At 30.1% G+C, this 23339-nt stretch overlaps 1 protein-coding gene across 2 annotated transcripts; it reads right to left on the reverse strand.

Annotated features, from left to right (window-relative positions):
- Positions 1 to 237: 237 nt before the first annotated feature.
- Positions 238 to 17462, reverse strand: LOC111696596 (uncharacterized). 2 transcript variants are annotated; one of them, XM_023466236.1, is made up of 10 exons: positions 17370 to 17462; positions 15330 to 15370; positions 14034 to 14215; positions 12843 to 13552; positions 11981 to 12054; positions 9911 to 9994; positions 8819 to 8938; positions 7523 to 7638; positions 3512 to 3642; positions 238 to 315 (listed from the first exon to the last, which is right to left on the reverse strand). In XM_023466236.1, the coding sequence occupies exons 1-9, from the start codon at positions 17458 to 17460 to the stop codon at positions 3573 to 3575; spliced, it is 1488 nt and encodes a 495-aa protein (XP_023322004.1). In that variant the 5' UTR covers positions 17461 to 17462; the 3' UTR covers positions 238 to 315; positions 3512 to 3572. The 2 variants fall into 2 exon arrangements, with proteins under 2 accessions (XP_023322004.1, XP_023322002.1); XM_023466234.1 differs by lacking the exon at positions 238 to 315 and adding an exon at positions 2221 to 2840.
- Between the last annotated feature and the right edge of the window lie 5877 nt (positions 17463 to 23339).

Genomic DNA, 23339 nt, shown 5'->3' on the forward strand with positions numbered 1-23339 from the left:
GTTTAACAAACCAGACAGATTGCCAATTTTCCCAAAATATATATTTCTAGACAAAAATATAATATATAGAGAAAATATACAAATATTGTCAAGAAACATGAAACTTGTAGAATTAAATATAAAAATATAGAAATGTAAAAATATATATTTCTAGACAAAAATATAATATATTGAGAAAATATACAAATATTGTCAAGAAACATGAAACTTGAAGAATTATATATAAAATTGTACTAGCTTGGGAACCCAGCACTGCCCAGATTATTAAAAGTTTCTCCCGCCGTTTACCCGCACTTGGATGATTTTACCAGGAAACTAAATGTTTGCAATTATTATTATCGGACAAACAGATTTTACAACTTTATATAAATAAAAAAATGTATTTTTAGACAAAATAGAATTTACAGAGAAAATTATACAGATATTGTCGGGAAACAAGATACCTGTAGAGATATGAATTTATTTAAGACTATCTCTAGGCAGATATAAAATATAAAGATACATAGATATAAATATATGAAAAATACAGGGATAACAAAGAAAGCAATGGAATAGGAAGACTACATTTTAAATATACTCAGTATATTTAATGCTTTTACCAATAAAATAGTTTTCAAAACACTTTTTAAATCACTAATTTAGTGAAATGGGTCTGTTTAACCTGCACCTGTTCTCATACTGATTGGACTTTATATATCATAACTTGATTCTAAAAGTCGTCTTCCTATTTCAGAGTTTTTTGGTGGTCACTTTTTATTTTAACATACCTCTATGTCTATATAGATATAAAATAGAGAACAAAATAAAAAATATGGTTCGGAAATAAGGATACAGAACGCTTTTTTTTGGTAAATTTATATATCAGAACATTTTACTTCCAAAAATAGAATCACTAAATCAGAGTTTTTTTTTGCCCGCCTTAGGGTTGCAAATTAAAACAAAATTCTCTTGTTCCTTGAACTTTTTTCCTAAACATCAATTAATTACAAAGTGATAAAATTTTTTTTTATTTTATACATATTGAATTTTCATTAAGAAACAAGCTTAATAAATTTTTTAAAAAAATTGATGATTGTTAATGAACGACAAGGGGAAAATACTATTTTGTTCCTCCTCTCTAAAAATTCCCCTGCATTTGCAAAATCTTTCCTTCTTCCAGATTCTTTGTAACAAAGTTTTATTGACTTTGAAGTTTGAAATTTTAAACCTTTCCTAAACTACCTGGACTTTAAATTCTTAAAGATTTTTTCCCCGCGTTATACTTACTGATAATACTAACTTGGAAACCGAGCTTTGCCCGGAAATAAAGTTTCCATATAAAAATCAACCAACTTAGAATCTTCAAACCAAGCTAAGAATATTCCCATACCGAGTTCCCAATTCAATAATCATGAGGTTCATGAGTTATGATCGGACTCTGTAACAGACAAGCAAAGGTTTCTTCGATTTACATTTAATTTGTTCTAAAGGATTTTGTCAAACAACGCTAAGCTTTTGGTAATCTGCATTACACTCACCGAAGAAATAGCAAGTTTTGGTGGGGATTGAAATCTATATACCTATCTTTGCTAGTGGAAGCAAAGCGCCATGGAAACATATGGTCATATCATTAGGTTGCAAAGATATAAGGATTTAAATATTTGAGTTTAAAACGGGTGTTCACATCTTTTTCCAAGATAATGATCTCAAACAAACTAGGGTTTTTCCTTCCACAATTCCAACTTCCAGTTCTGGTGCCAAAATTAGTTTTCTTTATCTCGACATAATAGATTTAAGGATTAGATCTTTTTATCAAAACTTTCCAGATTAATTGCTTTCTTGGATTCAGCTCTTTTAGCCTTGGTTGATATTAATGGTCAAACTATGGGCACATTTCAAAACCATCATATTTTCTTTTATACATAAACAACAAACATTTCTTTTAGCCTTGGTTGATATTAATGGTCAAACTATGGGCACATTTCAAAACCATCATATTTTCTTTTATACATAAACAACAAACATTTCTTTTAGCCTTGGTTGATATTAATGGTCAAACTATGGGCACATTTCAAAATCATCATGTTTTCTTATATACATAAACAACAAACATTTCGTTTTCAAAACCATTCAAAAAAATTTTTTGTAGATAGAGTTATGAATGTATATAAAAAATTGTCTAGATACATTAAGCAAAGAAACATTAAAATTGTTATTACTAAATAAGTTTTGATCTTTTTTTAAATATTACTTCTTATTTGCTACAGCAATGTTTTTTGTTACTGGTAGAAAAAGGATTTGACAAAGTTGATAAATTTGTTCTCTTTCTTGATATTATTTTCTCATGTTCATCATGTGGGGGTGGGTTGGGACCGTCTTAAAGTGTGAGTGTGAGTGAGGGGGGGGGGGGTGTGTGTGTGTCAAGAATTCAAATATTCTACACGAGTTTGTCTCCTTTGAATCAGCATTCTTAGACTACAATTGTATTGAATTCAAAATCAGTTGTAAAATACATAAGTTTTACAAATTCTAGAAACTTCAACCATTTCTATGTCCGGACTTGAACAACTTCAAAAAATAGTTTATTTAAATGAATACAAAAAGATGATTTTAAAATGAAAGTTGTCCCTTAAGATTTATATAATTAAATCTTTAATTGGAACTTAAAACTTTTTTTTCAAATTAAACTCATAAACATATGTAGTTGATGATAAAAACAATGTAAAATAATGTTTTCCATCGAAATATTTAAACTATAAAGAACATGTAAAATTTGACAACAAAAAAATCCAAACTTCTTAACAATTTGGTTTGCTCTAGAAACATCATATACAAATACAAAATCTTCTCAGCTCACAATTCTAAAAACAAAAAGTAATTAATACATATTTTAATAGATAACACATCCTTAAAGGAACTGCGTATTCACAATATATAATGTATGATCCAAATATTATTTCAAACTGCAGACTTTTTGACCTAAAAGAATTCATAGTTTGAATCAAGAAAGGTCAAAGACATCAGGTTTTAAAGATATGGGATTTCCTAGGATGTTCTTAAATATCTTTCTATCTAACTACATCTATATAATAAAACAAGATATTCGTATATATGTTCCCTATGGCCGGCCAAACGGCTGGACCGAATGACCTGAAATTTGTTGTGGACACTCATGGATAGCCTGGGGATTTTATAGGCTAAAAGAAATAGTTTTTTTATTTTTATTTTTATTTTTTTTCCACAGGAAACGCCGCGCCCTTCAGCTAATATTATAAAAACTTTGTTTGTCTGCACATGTGTTTGTTTGTTTGTAACCAATAAACATCAAAACGTCTATACCAATCGGGCCCAAATTTTTTGTGGGACATCCCAATGAAGGTTTATGGATGATTATAGTTGAATAGATTTGCCTGAATTATATTTGGATATATAAAAATCCCCGAAAATAAATCAATAAAAGAGCAAGAATAAAAAGTTAAAATAAAGATGGGTGCGCTTAGTTTATGAAAAAATATTCAAACATGACATTTACCTTTTTAAAGTTAGCAGACAGAGATGAACATTCATGATGAATATCTAGGATTATTTATCTGTTAGTTTAGTTGCTTGAATATCCAGGGTATAATTTTATCGGCCTGCATCCCCCACTGCTTGTTGTAAGCCCTGAAACAAATCAAGAAATATAAAATATCATTTCCAGGTCTTCATTTGCTAAGTAAATGAACTGGAAGCATAATGTGAAGTGACACTAAATGCAAATAGACAATGTCCGAATCACACCCATACCCGTAATTAAAAGCTTTGTCTGACCAAGTATGAACAAGCTTTCAATGTTTATAAGTTCAAAAACTGATTATTTTCAATTGTGGTTTCCCTACAATAGGAAACAGGGAAACATGTATAAACTATAACAAATACACTCTTGTATGCCAAGTCCATTAGTGCCTGGTCCAATCAGAGTTCAGTGATATGTTTGTTGCCTATTCTGAACCAATAGAAACATTATGGCGGTAACATCTATCTTTCTTGCTATATATCTCATTATCCAATTAGAGATATGAATCCTTCAATCGGCGCTATCAGTAAATGGAAATATTTACTTCTAATGAAACTATGATGTATACAACTTTTAACCCTTGAAAACTGGAGATATATTAATTCCCTTTCTCAGATAAAGGGAATCATTATGAATCATGTATCCCGTCTTTACATGGAGGTTCATTTTATTTAGCCTTTCATCACAGATTCTAATTTCAAAGGTATTTAACAGACAGGATATTTCACAGACAGGACATTTAATAGACAGGACATTTCACAGACAGGACATTTCAGAGACAGAACATTTCAGAGACAGAAAATTTCAGAGACAGAACATTTCAGAGACAGAACATTTCAGAGACAGAACATTTCAGAGACAGGACATTTCAGAGACAGAACATTTCAGAGACAGGACATTTTAGAGACAGGACATTTCAGAGACAGGACATTTCAGAGACAGGACATTTCATAGACTGGATATTTCACAGGCAGGACATTTCAGAGACAGGACATTTCAGAGACAGGATATTTCAGAGACAGGACATTTCAGAGATAGGACATTTCATGACAATGCATGTCATGACAATTTCACATATGAAGTATCCATTTTTTAATTTGTATTCTTAAAAATAGATTGTTTAAACTTGAAGCTGGAATTATTGTATGACAAAAATGCTTTATAATTTTTTTGTATGTTTTTACTAAATACTTTACTTTATTTGATTTTTAGCAATTCTTAGAAAACTAAAATCATCATAATCAGAATTAGTTAAAAAAACAATTTTTAAACTTTATTTCCTCCTTAAATTTCATTGAGGTTGTTATTAATTATTCAAAAGAAGGGTTAACAATTGCCTTAATATGTAAAAGTTAAAAATCAAAATGAGTAGTAAAATTGTTCAATGTAAAAATCTAAAGTTTTGAATAATAGAAAAAAGAAAAAGGGTCCTTAACCCATACTTTAAAAAAAGTTTTAAAAAAAAACACTCGTATATTTCATGCTGTTTAACGCAACATTAAAAATAATTTGTTTAACTTGGGGCTCTGTGTTCCGGTTCTATAGTAAATGAACTATACAACGTACGTAATTTCAAAGTACCCTATAGTTCAAAGAGTTGTTTTCCAGGTTTAAAAGAATACCCTTTAAACCTTTATCTGAGAACTCAGACTAATGTTTAAAGGTTTAAAGGTTTAAAGGGTACCGTTGTTAATCAGAAAATGAATGTTCACTTTATGTTGACAGTCCAATTTATGTGTTTTCTATCTAGAATATATCTAGAATTATCTGGAAAATATCTAGAATATATCTAGAATATATCTACATAAAAATAGAAAGAAAACTTGTTTTAAAACTATTTACAGGAATTCCCACATCACACTTCCGAGGAAATATGTTTAAAAGGAGAATGAAAAATAAATGAATTTCTCAAAACTTCCTTTGAATAAAGAAAAACATGAAAAATTCGTTCTTAAAACATTGTTGAATATCAAATTTTTTAGCCAGATCTAAGATAAAAATATCTTTGTTTGATGTGGTATTTTGTGTTGATATTGAAACAATACAGATAAATAAAATTACAACTTTCAAGGTTCAGGAAGAATTTGAAAGTACATGCAAAAACATTGAAAAAAAACTATAAATAGCTAAATTTATTTTTTATTTTTGTGTCTTCTCTGTTTGCATGTAGTCCAAAATCGTGATGCGCCCTCGGGTTTATCATTGAATCCCTCGGGGGTTTAAATCTCCATTGATTTTAATTTGTCTGAGAGTAAATGATGCATTAATTTTTTTGTTAGATTTGTTTTGTTAGTTTGAATTAAAAGAATATTCGTGGGTCTGCAGCAGATGGAGAACAATGCTTGATTCATAACACAAACATTCTGACTTAAAGTAAAAAAAATCTGAGGCCAACATTTTTGTTTCGGATAGTTTCAGCGACTTAACTCGATATCCACTGCACACACTTTTGAATGGGGTTCCAAAAATCACTAGAATAGGAAGTCGACTTTTAGACTCAAGTTATGACTTTAAGTTTAATATTTATCAAGCCCATCTCCCTCAACCAACCAAAAAAACTAAAATTTCGCAGGTATTCTTAATGAATCAGCGCAAAAAAAAATTTTCGTGCACATAATTTTGCTCTGTATATCGCACAAGTTGCTCCGAAAATTTATTTTTGCCCAAATTTTACCATTTAATTTATTTTTCCCTCTGAAATGATTATTTTTACAAAAAAATATTTACAAAACCTAATGTGTGTGTAACATCATTTATTCTCATTTGTTCTCTAAATTATAAATATTAGATTAGAAATAGAATTCAACTTTAGATAAATTATAGAATAAAACTTTTCCTAACCTAGAAGTTTACTTTCTCTTTGCTTGATCATTTTCATGAATGGTTTGCTTATATACTTTTCAACTTCTCATACGTTTAAAGGGACTGTTAGCGTGTTTTCAAGTGGTCCTCCTTGAAAAGTTTTGTCTGATCAAGTATGAATCAGGTATCAATGTTTTTATTTTTTTTTACTAATCATTTTAAATTTTCAGTTCTTTACAAAATAGCGAATTCAGGGGAAGAAAGTATCAAACCATGATTTGACCACAACCTGACACTGAGTGTCAGGTTTGGGCCAAATGTGCAAAGTTATATTGTTTAATTGTTTATATTTTTCAATTTAAATCGAGAAGTAAAAAACCATCTGCATACTTTAATTTAGAACAGTTTAGGCTACATGTTTATAAAAAAAATTAAGGACTAAACCCCTACAAATTAAGAAATTTAAACTTTTGATGATAATTGATTTCATTTTAGAACATGTCACATTTTTGAAGCAAATGCAATGTTTGGGTGCAAATCACGTTTTGGATTTGAAAATGTCGCGATTTTGAAACATTTCACAGATTTGAAAAATTGATATTTTTCAATGATTTACACAGTTTGATAACAAAACAAGTTTTTCGCATCAAGTAGAATTTTAATGATGAAACAACAAAGACGTAAATAATACATTCTGTTCTGATATTTCAAAATATAAGACTTAAAAAATTTAACAATTCAATAATTAATAATATTATATTGTTCTTACAATTAAATTGAATAGAAAATTGCGGGAATTTTTTAAAAATGGAGGAAAGATCAGTATAATGTGCTTAACTAATATGTTGAAAATAGTTTCTTTAAATGATATTTGATATTGGCACAAGAAGCGTAACTAAAACGTTGATCTAAGTATTTGTGCCCAAACCAGACACTCAGTGTCAGGTTTGGAACATAATCACGGTTTGGAACTTTCTTCCCTTGGAATTTCTAATGCAAGAAAACATCTAGGAGTTACCAAGAAAATTTACCATATCTTTTACATTATTGATCAGGTAAACGTTTCAATGGTATCGTTTAGCAATATAATCATGAAAAGTCATTTGAAATTAAGCTTACAGTCCTGTTAAGTAGATTAAAAATGAAGTAAAAATAACATAAAATGTTTGTGCATTGTCATCTAACCTGGGAATAGGGTTGCCTTTAGTCCAAAGCAGTATCGTGGGATATCGAGCAATATTGAATATTTTCTTTAATTCCGGAGATTCATCCGTATTCACTTTACCAACATTAACATCATACTAAAAGTAAATGGTAAATTTAATACTTTCTTCTCTTTTTAATATCAGAGTAAATTATATTTCTTTTTAATTTTATCTGTACATGCATAATTAAAAAGAAAAACATTAAACCCCTGTCTTCAGATAAACGAGATAGATCCAGATGATTAAAACAAGATCCAATTGAATCAACATAAGCAGAGAGCGTAAGATGAGGCTAGAAATTGGGGATTGCAAAACAATGGCAAATAATTTTTAATCTTTCGGAAGAATTGAGAGCGCATGTGGTTCTTAATCTTCATAAAATCTGGATTATTCAAAACAAAGAAGAAGTATTTTTTTCATTAGGGAACTGATTACATGCCTCAAAGAAACATGATTTTGCCACAAATCCTTTTGATTTAAACCTTTGATATTTAAACTTAGACTCTTCATGATGCACAGAATTCATAGTTTGAAATATCAAAGGTCAGCGTCATCGGTTTGCAAAGATATAGATAAAAAATTTCTTATTTCTTTCTGATTTTGTCTGAATTTGTGTTTTCTCTCTTGTATTTAACAGTAAAGTACGAAAAGTACTTTACAAAGTCTAAATTTTTGTGTCAAGATTGCTGCTCAATAGTCAATAGTAGGTATGTCTTTCATAACGGAGCTGTCGATACTTAAGATCTCAATTTTATATATTCCTTAGCAAGTAGAGAGTATAAAGCGAAAAGCCACTTGTTAACCCTGTGATTTTTTTATAAAGATATTTACGTTGTGTTTTTTCAATACAAGTTTGAAGAAGAAGATTAAAAAAACCAAAATTGTGGCAAAAATTCTGATTTTTTAATTCTCAATTCCTGTTGATGTAAACCCAAAAAGAATATATTTTGACTTTTTTATTTGGAAGAATTCATTAATAATTAGTTAATATTTATCTTAAAATCGTATTTTAATGTATCGGTCCTGTTACAATATATTTTGAAGTTAAATCTAAGTGCGAGTGAAAGATTCAAATCAAAAATAGAAAATTTGTAACAAAAAAACTTATTGGAACGAAAAATTTAAAAGTTAGGGACGAACAAGGTTTATAATGTTCCTTAGAAATTATTCAGGAAATAAAATTCTGATTAGGATTTTTATCGAAAGAAGATTTGTAAAACCACTCAAAGACAAATTAATGCGGCCCTGAAACGTTTTTCAACTACTGATTCTGAACCTGAATTTGTTGGTAAATGGTTTGTAAATGTTGGTGAAAAGCTACACAAGCTGGACACCAGGGGGCAAAGAACTCTAGAAGAACTGGTTTATTACTGCTTGTAAACAAGGCATTCAAGTCCTAGTCAAAAATCTCAGATTTTATCAAGATTTGAAAAAAATGAATTTTTGACATTTGTGCACAAATTTCTAATTCCTAAATCTTTGCTATTTAATTTATTTATTTTATTGTACTGTGGCATCCATACATTGTGGAATAGGATAATGATGTTTATGCAACCTTTTGGCTAGCGATGGGCAACAGTTTTACAGAAACTTTTAATATTTTAAAACTTTTAAAAGGTTTTACGACAATATGAGAAGGGTCAAACATTTTAAAATGGTATTCTGTAGAAGTTTGCTTTTATCAGACGTGCAAATTTGTTATCCTTAGTGTAAATATAAGGCAAAAATAATTCAAAATCATCGTTTTAAAAACCCCAAAAGGATCGTTTTACAACGATCGTTTTTGCCTTATTTTCTCCAAAGCTCGGGTAACACATCTACATGTTTAATAAAGCAAACTTCTACAGAGTAAAGTTTTCATATTGTCTTAAAACCTTTAAAAACACTAACAGTTTCTGTAAAATGAATCTAGCTATTGCCCATCTCTTCCTGTGTGTCTAGTTGTTCTAAAGTTACAATTGTTTAATTTCAGTTTGGAGGATTTAAAATTGAAACTAACTAAGTTTAACAGTCGTCTTCCTGTTCCACAGTTTTATGGATCCCAATCGATTCAAATTTTTTTCAAGTTTTTAATATTTGATTAATATTTGATTAATATTTGCTTAATATTTGATTAATATTTTACTAATATTTGATTAATATTTGATTAATATTTGATTGATATTTGATTAATATTTGATTAATATTTGCTTAATATTTGATTAATATTTTACTAATATTTGATTAATATTTGATTAATATTTGATTAATATTTGATTAATATTTGATTAATATTTGATTAATATTTGATTAATATTTAATTGATTTTTAATTAATATTTGATTAATATTTGATTAATATTTGATTAATATAAAAATTGAGATTTTTCCTGAACATTGTGAATAGTTTTCACATTTGTATTCTTAAACCAATCACATCCATACTCATCCTCGCCATTCGGACAATCAATTATCTAGGAAATAATCAATTATTTAGAAAATAATCAATTATCTAGAAAATAATCAAATTATCTAGAAAATAATCAAGTATCTAGAAATTAATCAATTATCTTCAAAAGAATCAATTATTTTGAAATTAATCAATTATCTAGAAAATAATCAATTATCTTGAAAATAATCAATTATCTAGAAAAAAGTCGATTATCTAGAAAAAAATTAATTATTTAGAAAATAATCATTTATCTAGAATATAATCAATTATCTTGAAAATAATCAATTGTCTTGAAAATAATCAATTATCTAGAAAATAATCAATTATCTAGAAAATAATCAATTATCTAGAATATAATCAATTATCTAGAAAATAATCAATCTTTAGAAAATAATCATTTATCTAGAAAATAATCAATTATCTTGAAAATAATCAATTATCTTGAAAATAATCAATTATCTAGAAAATAATCAATTATCTAGAATATAATCAATTATCTAGAAAATAATCATTTATCTAGAATATAATCAATTATCTTGATAATAATCAATTGTCTTGAAAATAATCAATTATCTAGAAAATAATCAATTATCTAGAATATAATCAATTATCTAGAATATAATCAATTATCTAAAAAATAATCAATCTTTAGAAAATAATCATTAATCTAGAAAATAATCAATTATCTTGAAAATAATCAATTACCTTGAAAATGATCATTTATCTAGAAAATAATCAATTATTTTTAAAATTGCTACTAAAACTTAAAAATAATCAATTGCTTTGAAAAATTCAACTACCCGGAAAATTATCAATAATCTTGAAAATATCGATTATCTTGAAAAAATCCATTATATCATAGAAAAAAATCAATGATCTAGAAAAAATCTATTATCTAGAAAAATTCAGCTCAGAAATGATATTATTTAAAGACTATAGATTATCGATTATCAATGTAAATCAATGAAACTTAATTAAATCAATGTCTGATTCACAACGGTACCTTAAAAGCTTTTCCTGATTAATTTTGAATGAAATATGCATCTTTTTGAGAGGTTTATTTTTATTTGTGATATTAATAAAAATTACTTGATACAAATACTTTTCAACCTAGAAAACAAAGATATCTTTCACATTTTTTATATGATTAAGATTTTCAGGATACCAATTTGAATCGCTAATGTCCCTTATAAACAAATGCGGGGGGGATCCCCTGAAGATTCAAAGGGGGGGGGTACCTTAAGGTAAAAAATTACGGAAAAATTATTATAATTTTATAAATTATTTACAGTCTTTTGAAACGCCTTGACTCCCCCCCCCCCCCTTTACAAATCAACCCAATTATGCATCTGTTCAATAGACACAGTTGTGCTTATTAATTTAGATATATATGCTTTGCCCGTCAGTACTTAAATAATGAAGCTTCATGATAGGATTAGTGACAATATAGAAGCATGGGCTAAGAACTCTTGTAATGTGGATATCGAGATCACTCCTTGAAGTCAATCTGTTGTTAATCTGCAGATTAACAACAGATTTATTCGATTAGCCTCAAGGTAATCGTACCCTATAGGGATAACTGAAAATGATCCTAACTAAAAAAGCCCACAATTGATATCGAGATTAAGCGAACTGGATTATGATCATATCAAACATATACATTTAAACTATCACAAACTATTATAGTTGCACCCTGATAACGTTAGCTAGGTGACAGATTTTTCAAGCTTTGCATTTTTCGGTGAAATTCTAAGAAAAAGTGTTAATTGTTTTATTCACCTTAAGTACTCTTAATTTACCTGAATTTACCTTAATTTAACTTAATTTACCTGTATTTATCTGAATTTACCTGAATTTACTCTAATTTACCTTAATTTATCTTATTATGCCTTAATTTCCTTAATTTACCTGAATTTACCTTAATTTACCTTAATTTACCTGAATTTACCTGAATTTACCTGAATTTACCTGAATTTACCTGAATTTACCTGAATTTACCTAAATTTACCTTATCACATCTTTGACGAAACTCTTTAATTTCTCCAGTGTGACATCTAGTAGCAGAACGACCTCCAATCTGTCCTAAATTTGTATTTATTAAAGGAACAGTAAACGTCACTTTTTTGGTGGCCTCTACTTTTACGTAGTGGCATGTCTGATTCACGACTGAGCTCTGTGAACATGTGTCTACTCAAGAATATATATCCTTGTTTCCTTTAAAAACAAAACTTTCTATTTTGAAGTGAAAGTGAAAGTAACCTGCGTTCATGTAAGCTGTACTTTAAATTAAAGATATAACCTCTTTTATGTTTTATCATTCTAAAATAAATTTAATTAGAAATTCAAGGCGCTTCACGCCCTTCTTTCCAGGCTTTTAGGGCGCTTCGCGCCCATCTTCTATTTAAATTGTGAACATGTTCTTTTAGTTTATTTTTAAAACAAAGCTAAGAACAAAAAATTTTGCGGATTTAAAAAAAAAATTCGCGGATTTTCAAGGATTTAAATTTTTTACAAAATTAAAAACCTTTACAACACATTTTTTTTACTTTTATCATTCATAAACCTTCCCTGTGGTCACGTGATGTCCAACAAAAAATCGGTTCAGCCGTTTTGACGTTTATTGGATACAAACAGACAGACAAACAAACAGACAGACAAGCCAAATTTATATATAGATACACTAAACGAGAATCGGAAAGTGAATTTGTAATCCTTGCTTCGGCAGTTTTTACAGACATGGGAACTTAAGAGAGAAATATTCAAAATCGATTCAAGTGATTTCAGATTTGATAATAATGTAAAGATTCCTTCAATTTTCTTTTTATCAACTTCGTTACCTTGTCAGTCATTCCCTTAAATTGTGTGTTTACCTTGCCAGGCTGGTTTTTCCTCTTGCACAGAATGTTCTTCATTTTTGTTTGATTTTCTCGGAAGTGGATTGGTTACCACTTTAAAAAGTTCAAGTTTTTCCTTGCTGCTGGGGGTGGAATTCTGACTGCTTGAGGTGGAATTCTGGCTGCTTGGGGTATAATTGTGGCTGCTTAAGGTGGAAATCTGACTGCTTGGGGTATGATTATCCTTATTATCATTTAGGTGTTCCCTTTTATTTAATTTTCTTGGAAGTGGATTGGTGACAACTTTAAAAAACTCAATTTTTTTATAATTCTTGGTGGATGTAGGATGCTGGTTGCTAGTGGAAGGGTACTGGTTGCTAGTGGTAGAATACTGGTTACTAGTGGTAGAATACTGGTTGCTAAGGGTGGGATACTGGTTTCTAAGGGTGGGATACTGGTTGCCAGTGGTAGAATACTGGTTGCTAAGGGTAGGATACTGGTTGCTAAGGGTGGGATACTGGTTGCTAAGGGTGGGATACTGGTTGCTAGTGGAAGTGTATTGGTTGCTAAGGGTAGGGTATTTGTTGCTAAGAGTAGGATACTGGTCGCTAAGGGCTGGATACTGGGTGTTAGGATAGTATGGAGTGATGATCGTATTTAAATGTTCCCAGGGTCGGATCCTATTCTGTGTTTGTGTATAGGATTGATAAGAAATTGGCTCGTTTAAACCTCTTCTCTCCGCCTCACTGTATTCATTCAAATCTAGAAATTTACCAATTTTCTTGATTTTGCAAATAGAAATTTTAAGATGACTATATCTATAGATATTTACAAATGTTTATAATGACAATTTGTATACAGTTTTACACCGTAGGAATATAGGATTGGAATATTTTAAAAGTCAAGTTAAAGTCAAGTTAAAAAATAAAACAAAAATCGACAGTTTCCTGGTCTGATTCACAAAATCACAACAGTAACCTACGTTTTTAGTTGAACAATTCAATGAGAGAGAATCGTTCTTGTTTTATATGAAAACAAGTTCTGGTAATTTCCGTCTTTCTCTCTGCTGCATAATTATCCACAATTCCATAAGTCACGTTTACAGAAAACATTACTTAAAAACATTCTGTTTTTAGATAACTTTTGATTAAACAAAGGATTAAAATAAGAAGGGTCACTTATAATTTCATCAAACGTCCCTTTAGATGTAGAAATGAAATGAATTTCCTTGATATGCGGGAAAATGTATTCCCTCTCTTAGCTCTTGAGCCATACGGAGATATTTGGGGATAAACTGAAGTTGGTTGTTGCTGAAACGGTTGATTATAATTGGACTGATAAATCCAGGGTGGTTGATTAACTTGCTGGTAGGTAGAGATTGCTTGATTTGAAGATGTAAACCTTTCAGCCTATTAAAATATACACATCAAGCCTTTTCCTATTTTCCACAATTTTGTTTATTTTTCGTTTATCCCGAGAAAATAATCAAAACTAGCGAAAAACAAGAAAATTAGACATTTAAAGTGTCTCTTGTATACAGTGGGACCCAGAAATCTGTACAGTCGGAAGACTCACGTTATGATTTCAATTAATTCCAAGAACATGAGATCAAAACACAGCAATTTTACAGTATAGGCCTAATTCACTTAATAACTTGGTTTTCAAGAGACTGGTAAAACTATCTGCTTTACAAAAACATTAAAAACACAAAAGATTGGTTAAATGTCGTCTTCCTATTTAATTTTAGTATTGGTTCCACTATAAATCGTATTTGTCAACATTGACAAAGCGAATTGAAAAAAAAACAAATTTATGGTTAAAGGACAATAAAACAAAAAATTGGGCGGAAATTAAAGGGATTGTACGAGTGATTTCAAGTGACCTTTCCTGTAAATATGCCAATGCTTGCTTCACAACTGTATCTTTAAAAGCTTTGTCTGATCAAGGATGAAATTGAATTATATATCTATGTTTATAATTTCGAAAACTGATAAATTCACTTGTGGTTTCATACTAAAGTGACTTGCGGGTTTTTACTGGGTAAACATTATATATAAATTATCAGGATTAAACACTTTTAAGTCTATACAAACGACAATATCATTCACATTATTGATCAGAAAGAGGTTTCTAAGCTACCGTTGTGAATCAGGCATTGTTATATTTGCCTGGAGAGGGTCACTATTATCGGACCATGGTTTCTGTTGAAAGGACCTGTAATCGTAACTTGAAGTGACCTTCTAGCCACACAAGATGAGGAGCATGCTAAATTTACGTTTGTACCATTAGCACTTAGCACTGATCATAGAGGGTAGCTCACAGTATCAACTCAACGCAGCTGATGTTAATTGTTTTCATGAAAATCCCGAAAATTTTGTGTACAACGTGGTTTTCAACATCAGAGAGTTTAATATGTCTTTCCTGCGACTTTTAGAAGTAAATATCAATAATGGAGGGTCACTTGACATTACGCCAGCAGTAATTAATTGAAGAAAAAAAGAATTTTAATAAAAAAGTTCTTACTTGGAATAACGGCGGAGGACTGAAGCCGGGCGAAATAAATTCTAAAAAAGTTAAAACTTTGAATAATTTTACTTCTCAACTAGAATTGAAATTGCCAACCGAAAATGTTTTTCACTAATAAAAGGGATTAAATCTTTGCCAAAAACTGTGATAAAAGTTTATACCATCAAGTCAAAAAGATATAGGGATTATAAAATTCGAGATTGTGGCAAAGACTCAATTCCTTTGTCTAGTCTTAATTTTGATTTGTATTCAATCAGAGACCAGATGTAATGAATGCTATACATGGTTGAACCACTTCTCTTCAGCTTCAACTTAAGCACAAATGAAATGTTTGAACTACAGTGTAATTTATCAATTGTCGTCTTGACAATTTTTCAATGAGTTTTATACTATATTACGTAAATTTTAGTATTTGCGAAAATAAATATATAGCCATGAATATGCAGGAACAGTTTTAAAGAGTTCCATATAATCATTTAATTAAAAAACTAAATATCTGCAACATTCCATTTTCAGAAAGTGAAGAATAAGACGTTTGATGAATTCTCTCTCTACAATTCAGATATTTCGTTTAATTGATTTAATTTAGACTTAGGAGTTATTTTTACATCATTAAATTAACCAATTGTGTCACATTGTGTATAATATAGAAGTACAAAAACTTGCGTACATTAATTTACAAAACTAGCTGAAGGGCCCGGCGTTGCCCGTGGGAAACAATGTTGAATTAAATTTTGAATAAAAAAAAGTTTTTAATTTTTTTTAGCCTAAAACACACCTCGGGCCACCCATGAGTGTCCACAAAAAAATTAACCCCAATCGGTCCAGCCGTTTGGTCGGCTATAGGCAACATATATATATACGAATGTCTTGTTTTATTATATAGATTTTGCATGTATGGACTTAATGTGAATTAAAAAAATGAATATTTTATTCAGTATAACTTTGTAACTTTTTTATGAATTAGAATCTGAATTTTTAATTAACCAAATTTCAAAAGCTTGTTCAACTCTTTCATCATTTTTTCTCATTTCAAACATTTTACAACCATTAAAAGAAATGTAAACAATCTAAAATTGTCTGAAATATAACATGTTTGTTTGATTTCAAATTTAAGGTAGATTTATGAAAAGTACACGGTATATAATAACTAGAAAAACATGGAATGAACAGCATCTTCCTTCAATCTGTTAATAAAATCATTTATTAATAATTAACAATAGATGCTATAGATGATTTGGAATGATTAGAGGTCAGAACATTAGTGTTGTGAATCTCTTATACAGACTTTTGTTTAAATCTAATTCCACGCACTTAGATCACGTCAAACTAACTGTAACGAAGTGCATTTTGTCTGTGTTGGAACATTTAAGTCATATTTTGATCGCTCATCCAAAATCCGTTAAAAATAACGCAAAATGCTTTTTTACTTAAATATCTTAAATGCAAAGCGCAACAAAAAAGTAATAAATAATAGTTACGAAAAATCTACATATAATGGGTCAAAATTGTTTCTAAAGTTAAGACTTACTAGACTTTTTACCAAGACCTTTAGTTTACCGTGAGATATTCTGTGATGGTCAAAACCTCATGCAGGGATAATTATAATTTAGGAATAAAGCAATGATCTTCAAATTTGAAAGTGCCCACATTGGATATCGAGATCAAGTGTTCAACATTAAAAAACATTCTAATAAATAAAGTTGTTTTGAATTAGAAAATCTTGAGCGATGTTTCGAAATAAAAAGAGAGAAAGACGACGTCAACCATTTAACTATATTTTCCGACACAGTTTATGATTTGAAAAGCCTTGCATCGGGTTGCAAAGATATAGAGATTAGAAAATCAGATGTTGAGACAAAAACTCAATTCCTTAAAACCCTTTACAGGCTGGGGAGGTCTATGTATAGCCTGGAATGGATGGGGGGAGGCAAAAAAACAAGACCCCCAAGACTATTTAAGAGGGATAATCAAACGTGGTATAAACCTTATGAATATAAAAAGTAAACTGAATTAAAGAAAAGCATGCAAACTTACGATTATACAAATATGGTTTAGAATCAGCTTCAGCCCTTCCATTTACAATCACTGAACCTAAAACTGCAAAGCCAAGGAATAGAGCCAACATTTAAACCTGAAAAATGTATTTTTGCAATTACCAAAGGTACAACTATCGGATTAGTTTTACTTTTCTGAAATATGAACCGACTGTTTCGTTAACAATGTAGAAAAGACGAAAAACGAAACGATAGTTTTAAAAACGATCGTTTAACTGATCTGTATACTAGACATAAACTGATCTTTATAATCTGTATACCAGATATAAACTGATCTATATATTCTGTATTCCAGATATAAACTGATCTGTATAATCTGTATACCAGATATAAACTGATCTGTATGATCAGTAAACCTTACATAATCCTGACAATTCAGTGTCCAGCGTAGTGTCCAGTGTAGTGTCCAATGTAGTGTCCAGTACGTGTAGTGTCCAGCGTAGTGTCCAGTGTAGTGTTCAGTGTATTGTCCAGTGTAGTGTCCAGTGTAGTGTCCAATTTAGTGTCCATAGTAGTGTCCAGTGTAGTTTCCAGTGTAGTGTCCAGAGTAGTGTCCAGTGTAGTGTCCAGTGTAATGTCCAGTGTAGTGTTCAGTGTAGTGTCCAGTGTAGTGTCCAGTTTAGTGTCCAGAGTAGTGTCCAGTGTAGTTTCCAGTGTAGTGTCCAGCGTAGTGTCCAGTGTAGTGTCCAGTGTAATGTCCAGTGTAGTGTTCAGTGTAGTGTCCAGTGTAGTGTCCAGTGTAGTGTCCAGAGTAGTGTCCAGTGTAGTGTCCAGAGTAGTGTCCAGTGTAGTGTCCAGTGTAGTGTCCAGTGTAGTGTCCAGAGTAGTGTCCAGTGTATAGTGTCCAGAATAGTGTCCAGTATAGTGGCCAGTGTCATCCCAAATCTAGGACTAACCTAGATATAAATGTTTCTACTCTTTATAAACATAGTTGAGAGTTGATATTGTAAATATTTATACGATAGTAAGTATCCTTGCCAGACCTTCCTTGCAAGCAAATTTCTAAAAAATCAAAAATTCCAAAAAATATAAATCTTTATAAAGTAGTTATCTTTTTTTTCTGTTAGGATGCTTGTATATCCCATAAGTTCATACCGTAAAATTAATCAAAATCAAACAACAAAGTACAAATTTCAGAACCTTTGTTTACACATTTTATGCCTTTTTCCCACTTAAGAAATAAAAACATCTTGAATGAAAATGATTGAAAACTTGCACAAATAAATATAAGCCAACAAAGTACAAAGTTTAAAACAAAGTACAGAACTTGTACTTTTTAATCAGATACATATAGTTTAAAACAAAGGTTTACACCACCTGGTTGCAAAGATACAGGGATTAGAAAATAAGAGTTGAGGAAGGTGTTCCTTTATGAATTTATAAAGGAAGCAAAGTCAAATGGTTTAGGAGTATGCTATCAGTTTGAACTAGCTTCAAACTGATGATTATAAACAAACATCGAATTATTATGCATATTGCATATATCCCACTTTAAAGTTGAGCACTGCATGCAGGTTCAAGGGAAGAAGGTTCAAAACCCAGACCTGACACTTGAGAGTCAGAGCAGCGACATATACCTATTTGGAGCAAGAAATGAAATGTAAAGATAGATAGATAAACAACTAGCGCTATTGGAACAGTGTTCTGATTGACACTTAAGTGGCCAGAGGTCGAGTCCAAATGGAATCACCTAACAAGTGTGAACGAGTGAGAAAAAATTGTCAAATTATTGTCCAAAATGAACGTCGAAAAAAAGTCGACGCATATTCTTAAAAATTATTCAAGTAGTTCGTCTCGGAGAATTGTTTATACTGTGTCCGAATTTAATGAATTTGAGCCGCGTCATAAATCTGCTAAAAACCGGTTTAAATTGACCGCTGGCTTAAATCTTGAAAAAATTAATACATTTTTAAGTGGAACCAACAATATTTGAGTCGCGGCTTAAATTTAAACCGTGGCTCAAATTCTTTAAATTCGGCATCAGGACATTATTTTAAAGGGATCGTTTACTTATTTGGGTAATTTCATGCTAAACTAAACAGCCTATTAACTGTTGATTGGTATTAGTCTTACTTTCAAAAGATTAAGCTGTGGTCGGAGAAAAAGCTGATTTATATTTCAGAATTCCACCGCAAAGGTACGATACCAATGCCTTAAACACTGAACTTGTCAAATACACAGAGTTTTATAACTATAAAATATAGTTTGTAATTTCTAGGGTTTATACTGTCCGCCCAATGATCTACACTTCCTAACCTGATCCCCTCAATGATTTGACTAATTTATTTTAACTACCCGTAACCCAATTTTTATTAAAAATCCTGAATGTACGCAACTTTGTATTTCATGCCGGGTTCTATTCAGCTTTTTTACAGAAGCAAAACATCATATATTCAATGTGCTAAATAATTGTTGTTTTAGAGGTGAATTTTGTTTTTAAATTAAGACATTTACAATTAACTATTAAATACTACAGTTTAATTTTATATCTTAAACTTTATTTAAATCCTTTACATAGACAAAAAAACACATCAAATATAGCGTCTAGGCAAAAGTAACATACCCTTACACTGAAATTCTGAACGATAATCGGCTTTTGTCTCCGGCCATGGATGTCCTTGAGAAGTAAGATCAATATCAGTCATAGCTAATAAGCTATTATTTTTACCCTGAAATTACCCAAAAAAGTGAACGGTCCCTTTAAATCAGTTCCTTTTCATAAAGAGTTAGCGAGAAGAAGGAAAAAAAGTTTAACATTTCTATCTTGCAACCAAATAAATTATCTTTTCTAATACTTAGCTGTAGAGCTCATAATAGAGAAGCTATGAAGCTATAATGTTTAGTGAGGAGAAGATGAAAGAATATGGGGCGATGAGAAAAGGCTTTATTACTGTCACAGTCCTCAATTGTGCCTTATATCTCTATATAATAAAACAAGACATTCGTATACATATATATGTTGCGTAAAGCCGGCCAAACGGCTGGACTGATTGGGCTGACATTTGTTGTAGACGGGGGGTGTTATAGTCTAAAAAAACCCCAAGATTTCAACCTATTCCATGTCTCTGAATTTCAACATTTACAGCTTTTTTGTAAAGCCTAAGACAAAAGCAAGCAGATTGCCTAGGTTTTGTAAAGTGATGTGGCATAATTTTTCACATTTAGGGTTTGAACATTATGAAATTTTTTATATTTGAATTCATTGGGTCAACAAGGACTTTATACTTAGACACATCAGAATAGATTGCTTATGCAGACTATGAATCTGAAAATTATACAATTGTACATTAAATAGTTTGTCAGATAAAAAGAACGTTTTAATTCTTGGAGTCAATATGTAGAGAACTAATTTTAACTGATCAGTATCTTGCCGCTACTCATTTGCTTCATTGTACTGTATAGACGTAGCTAGTACAGAGCTAAATTCTTATTTTCAATTTCAGCTGAAACACCCCTGTATGGTGGAGAAGACATTAGCTGACTAGTTTATCTAGGTCTTTATAAAATGATTAATTAATCATATTTTGACAAATTTTAGTTTTTTGGATATTTGCCAGTTCGTATATTTGTTAAACAGATTACTGAAGTAGAGCCCAAGGTTTTTCTAAAAATGCATCGAAAAGCAAGGAAATGTGGGCAGAGGAGGTTTGATACGCTTCTATCTGCATATTATTGGTGACATTTTTATCATTTGATTATTATGTGTATATAGAATTATGTAAATATAAGGCTCACATACAGATTATATTCATAATATCCCGGCTTATGCTAGATCAGCTAACTTACAATTTCCCTAACCTAGGGGACAAGCAACACTCATATACAAGTACTCAATATAGTATATGAATATCGACTTTAATGCAGTTACTTTAATATGAAGGATTCATCAGCCATCAAACTAAGCGTGTATTATATTTTCCGTTTAAGGTTTCCAGCAAACGAAAAGTTTTCGTTAGTATTTCGCAAACATTCTCGGTATTTTTCGCATATTTTGAGAAATATATGAGAAAACGATACGAAATTTTTGAAAAATATTTTCGCGAAAAATAAATTCGTGAAAGAAAAAAATGCCGCGAAAACCATAAATTTTATATCTGCAACAATAATTGTTCTAAAAACTTTATATTCATTTTATTATTATTTTATATTTTCTGCTATGAGAAGTTTTTTTATTTCATAATTAATAATTTCTCTTCCTTTACTTTAATAAATGTTTAGTGAAAAATTCCGTATTTTCTAACATATATTTTCGCGAGCGAACCAAATGCGAAAATATGAAAAAATTTTGCGAACCAATTTCCCCTTTTCGCTGTAAACCCTAATTCCTTTCCAAGCTGAAAATACTGATAAACTGAATGAGGCTTTGGGGTGTAGGAGCCTTTACAATTCTTATATTTATATCTTCTAGCCTAAAATTGAACCGAAAATTGTACGCAGATATCAAAAATGGTCTCAATCTTGAGTGTAGGAGCCTTTACAATTCTTATATTATATCTTCTAGCCTAAAATTGAACCGAAAATTGTACGCAGATATCAAAAATTGAACCAAAAATTGTACGCAGATATCAAAAATTGAACCAAAAATTGTACGCAGATATAAAAAATTTAACCAAAAATTATACGCAGATATCAAAAATGGTCTCAATCTTGAAAATTACACACAAGTCTGTAGACTCGTATACAAAATTGTGTTAAGGGAGATTATTTCTATTTTTACCAAATTTACTCACTCCAGTTGGTAACTTTAGGAGCCTAGAAAAATGTCACTTTTAGATCTAAAAGACTGAAATTGGGCTTATTGAATCGGATATTGTTCGTAGATTTCAAAAATTGTCCGAACTATAAAAAAAAACGGTTACAAGCGAGACTGTAGAGTGCAGACCTATATTCCCCTGTATATATGTATATATATTATAAAGTTTTATTCACACACAAAGATAGACATGCATATATTTATGGTGTTTTAAATTTGTTTAAATATATCGAATATATAGTTTAACAAAAGAAAAAATATGCAAACTATGCAAAAATAGGCGATATATTGATCACAACTTATTTTATAACATATACATCATTTCAGTTATACGTTATTTTCGAATCTTTCAACATATAAATTATTCATTCTTGTATTTAAAAATTCTTGTAAAATCAGAACTCTGTATGCATGCTCCATGTAATGAGATATCAAAATATTTCGTTTGTTTCTTAATCTTTCTAACATTTTTGAAACATCTGGATTGTTGAAATAAAATAAATATAAGCAAAGAGCTTTATTATATAGATTTCCAATGTCAATTTATGATTTTTCTAATCTGTATAAATATATTTTGAACCCTGACTGAAAAATTGAGTTGGTGGGGATCTGAAACTTTGTACAAATATTGAATATTGATCAGCAAATGAAAAGAAAACATCGTTTCAGCATTCTTTCCAAACTTTCAATCTAGATTTATTGCATAAATTACATTATTAATTCAAAATGATTGTATTTATGTTTTACGGAAGCAAAAACGACACTTTTGTGATAAATAAGCAAGACCCACTATAATGTTGCTATTCCTTTAGGATAGGTTTACATTTCCTTAATAATAGGGTTACATTTCCTTGAGAATAGGTTTAGTTTTCCTTAAGAATAGGTTTACATTTCCCTAAAGGAACTGTAAAGGAAAAATGAAAGGGGTTTAGAATGAAACCTGAGAATCTCAGGCGTTGAACGATACATATAAGACATCTATCTGATGTTCCTGTCTCGAGAAATCGATATAAAACTTTGTAAAAGGAATTGAGTCTTTGCCACAAACTCTGATTTTCTAATCACTATATCTTTGGAACCAAATGTTGCAGACCTTAGATATTTCAAACTATGAATTCTGTTTAAACAAATAATCTGAGTTTGAAATATCAAAGGTTTACAACATCGAGTTCTAAAGATATTGATGTTTAAATATTT

This window comes from Eurytemora carolleeae, unplaced genomic scaffold (genome assembly GCF_000591075.1).
Source record: "Eurytemora carolleeae unplaced genomic scaffold, Eaff_2.0 scaffold71, whole genome shotgun sequence".
NCBI classification, from domain to species: Eukaryota; Metazoa; Arthropoda; class Copepoda; order Calanoida; family Temoridae; genus Eurytemora; species Eurytemora carolleeae.

What these genes read in the sequence shown, in the direction of transcription:
- LOC111696596 (XM_023466236.1), bottom strand. Translation starts at nt 17,460, where the DNA reads ATGTTGGCTCTATTCCTTGGCTTTGCAGTTTTAGGTTCAGTGATTGTA. An exon ending in CCATTTACCAACAAATTCAG is followed by an intron (nt 7,639 to 8,818) that starts GTTCAGAATCAG and finishes ATTTACTTTTAG; the next exon opens with TATGATGTTAATGTTGGTAA. An exon ending in AAAGGCAACCCTATTCCCAG is followed by an intron (nt 3,643 to 7,522) that starts GTTAGATGACAA and finishes GATTTGTTTCAG; the next exon opens with GGCTTACAACAAGCAGTGGG.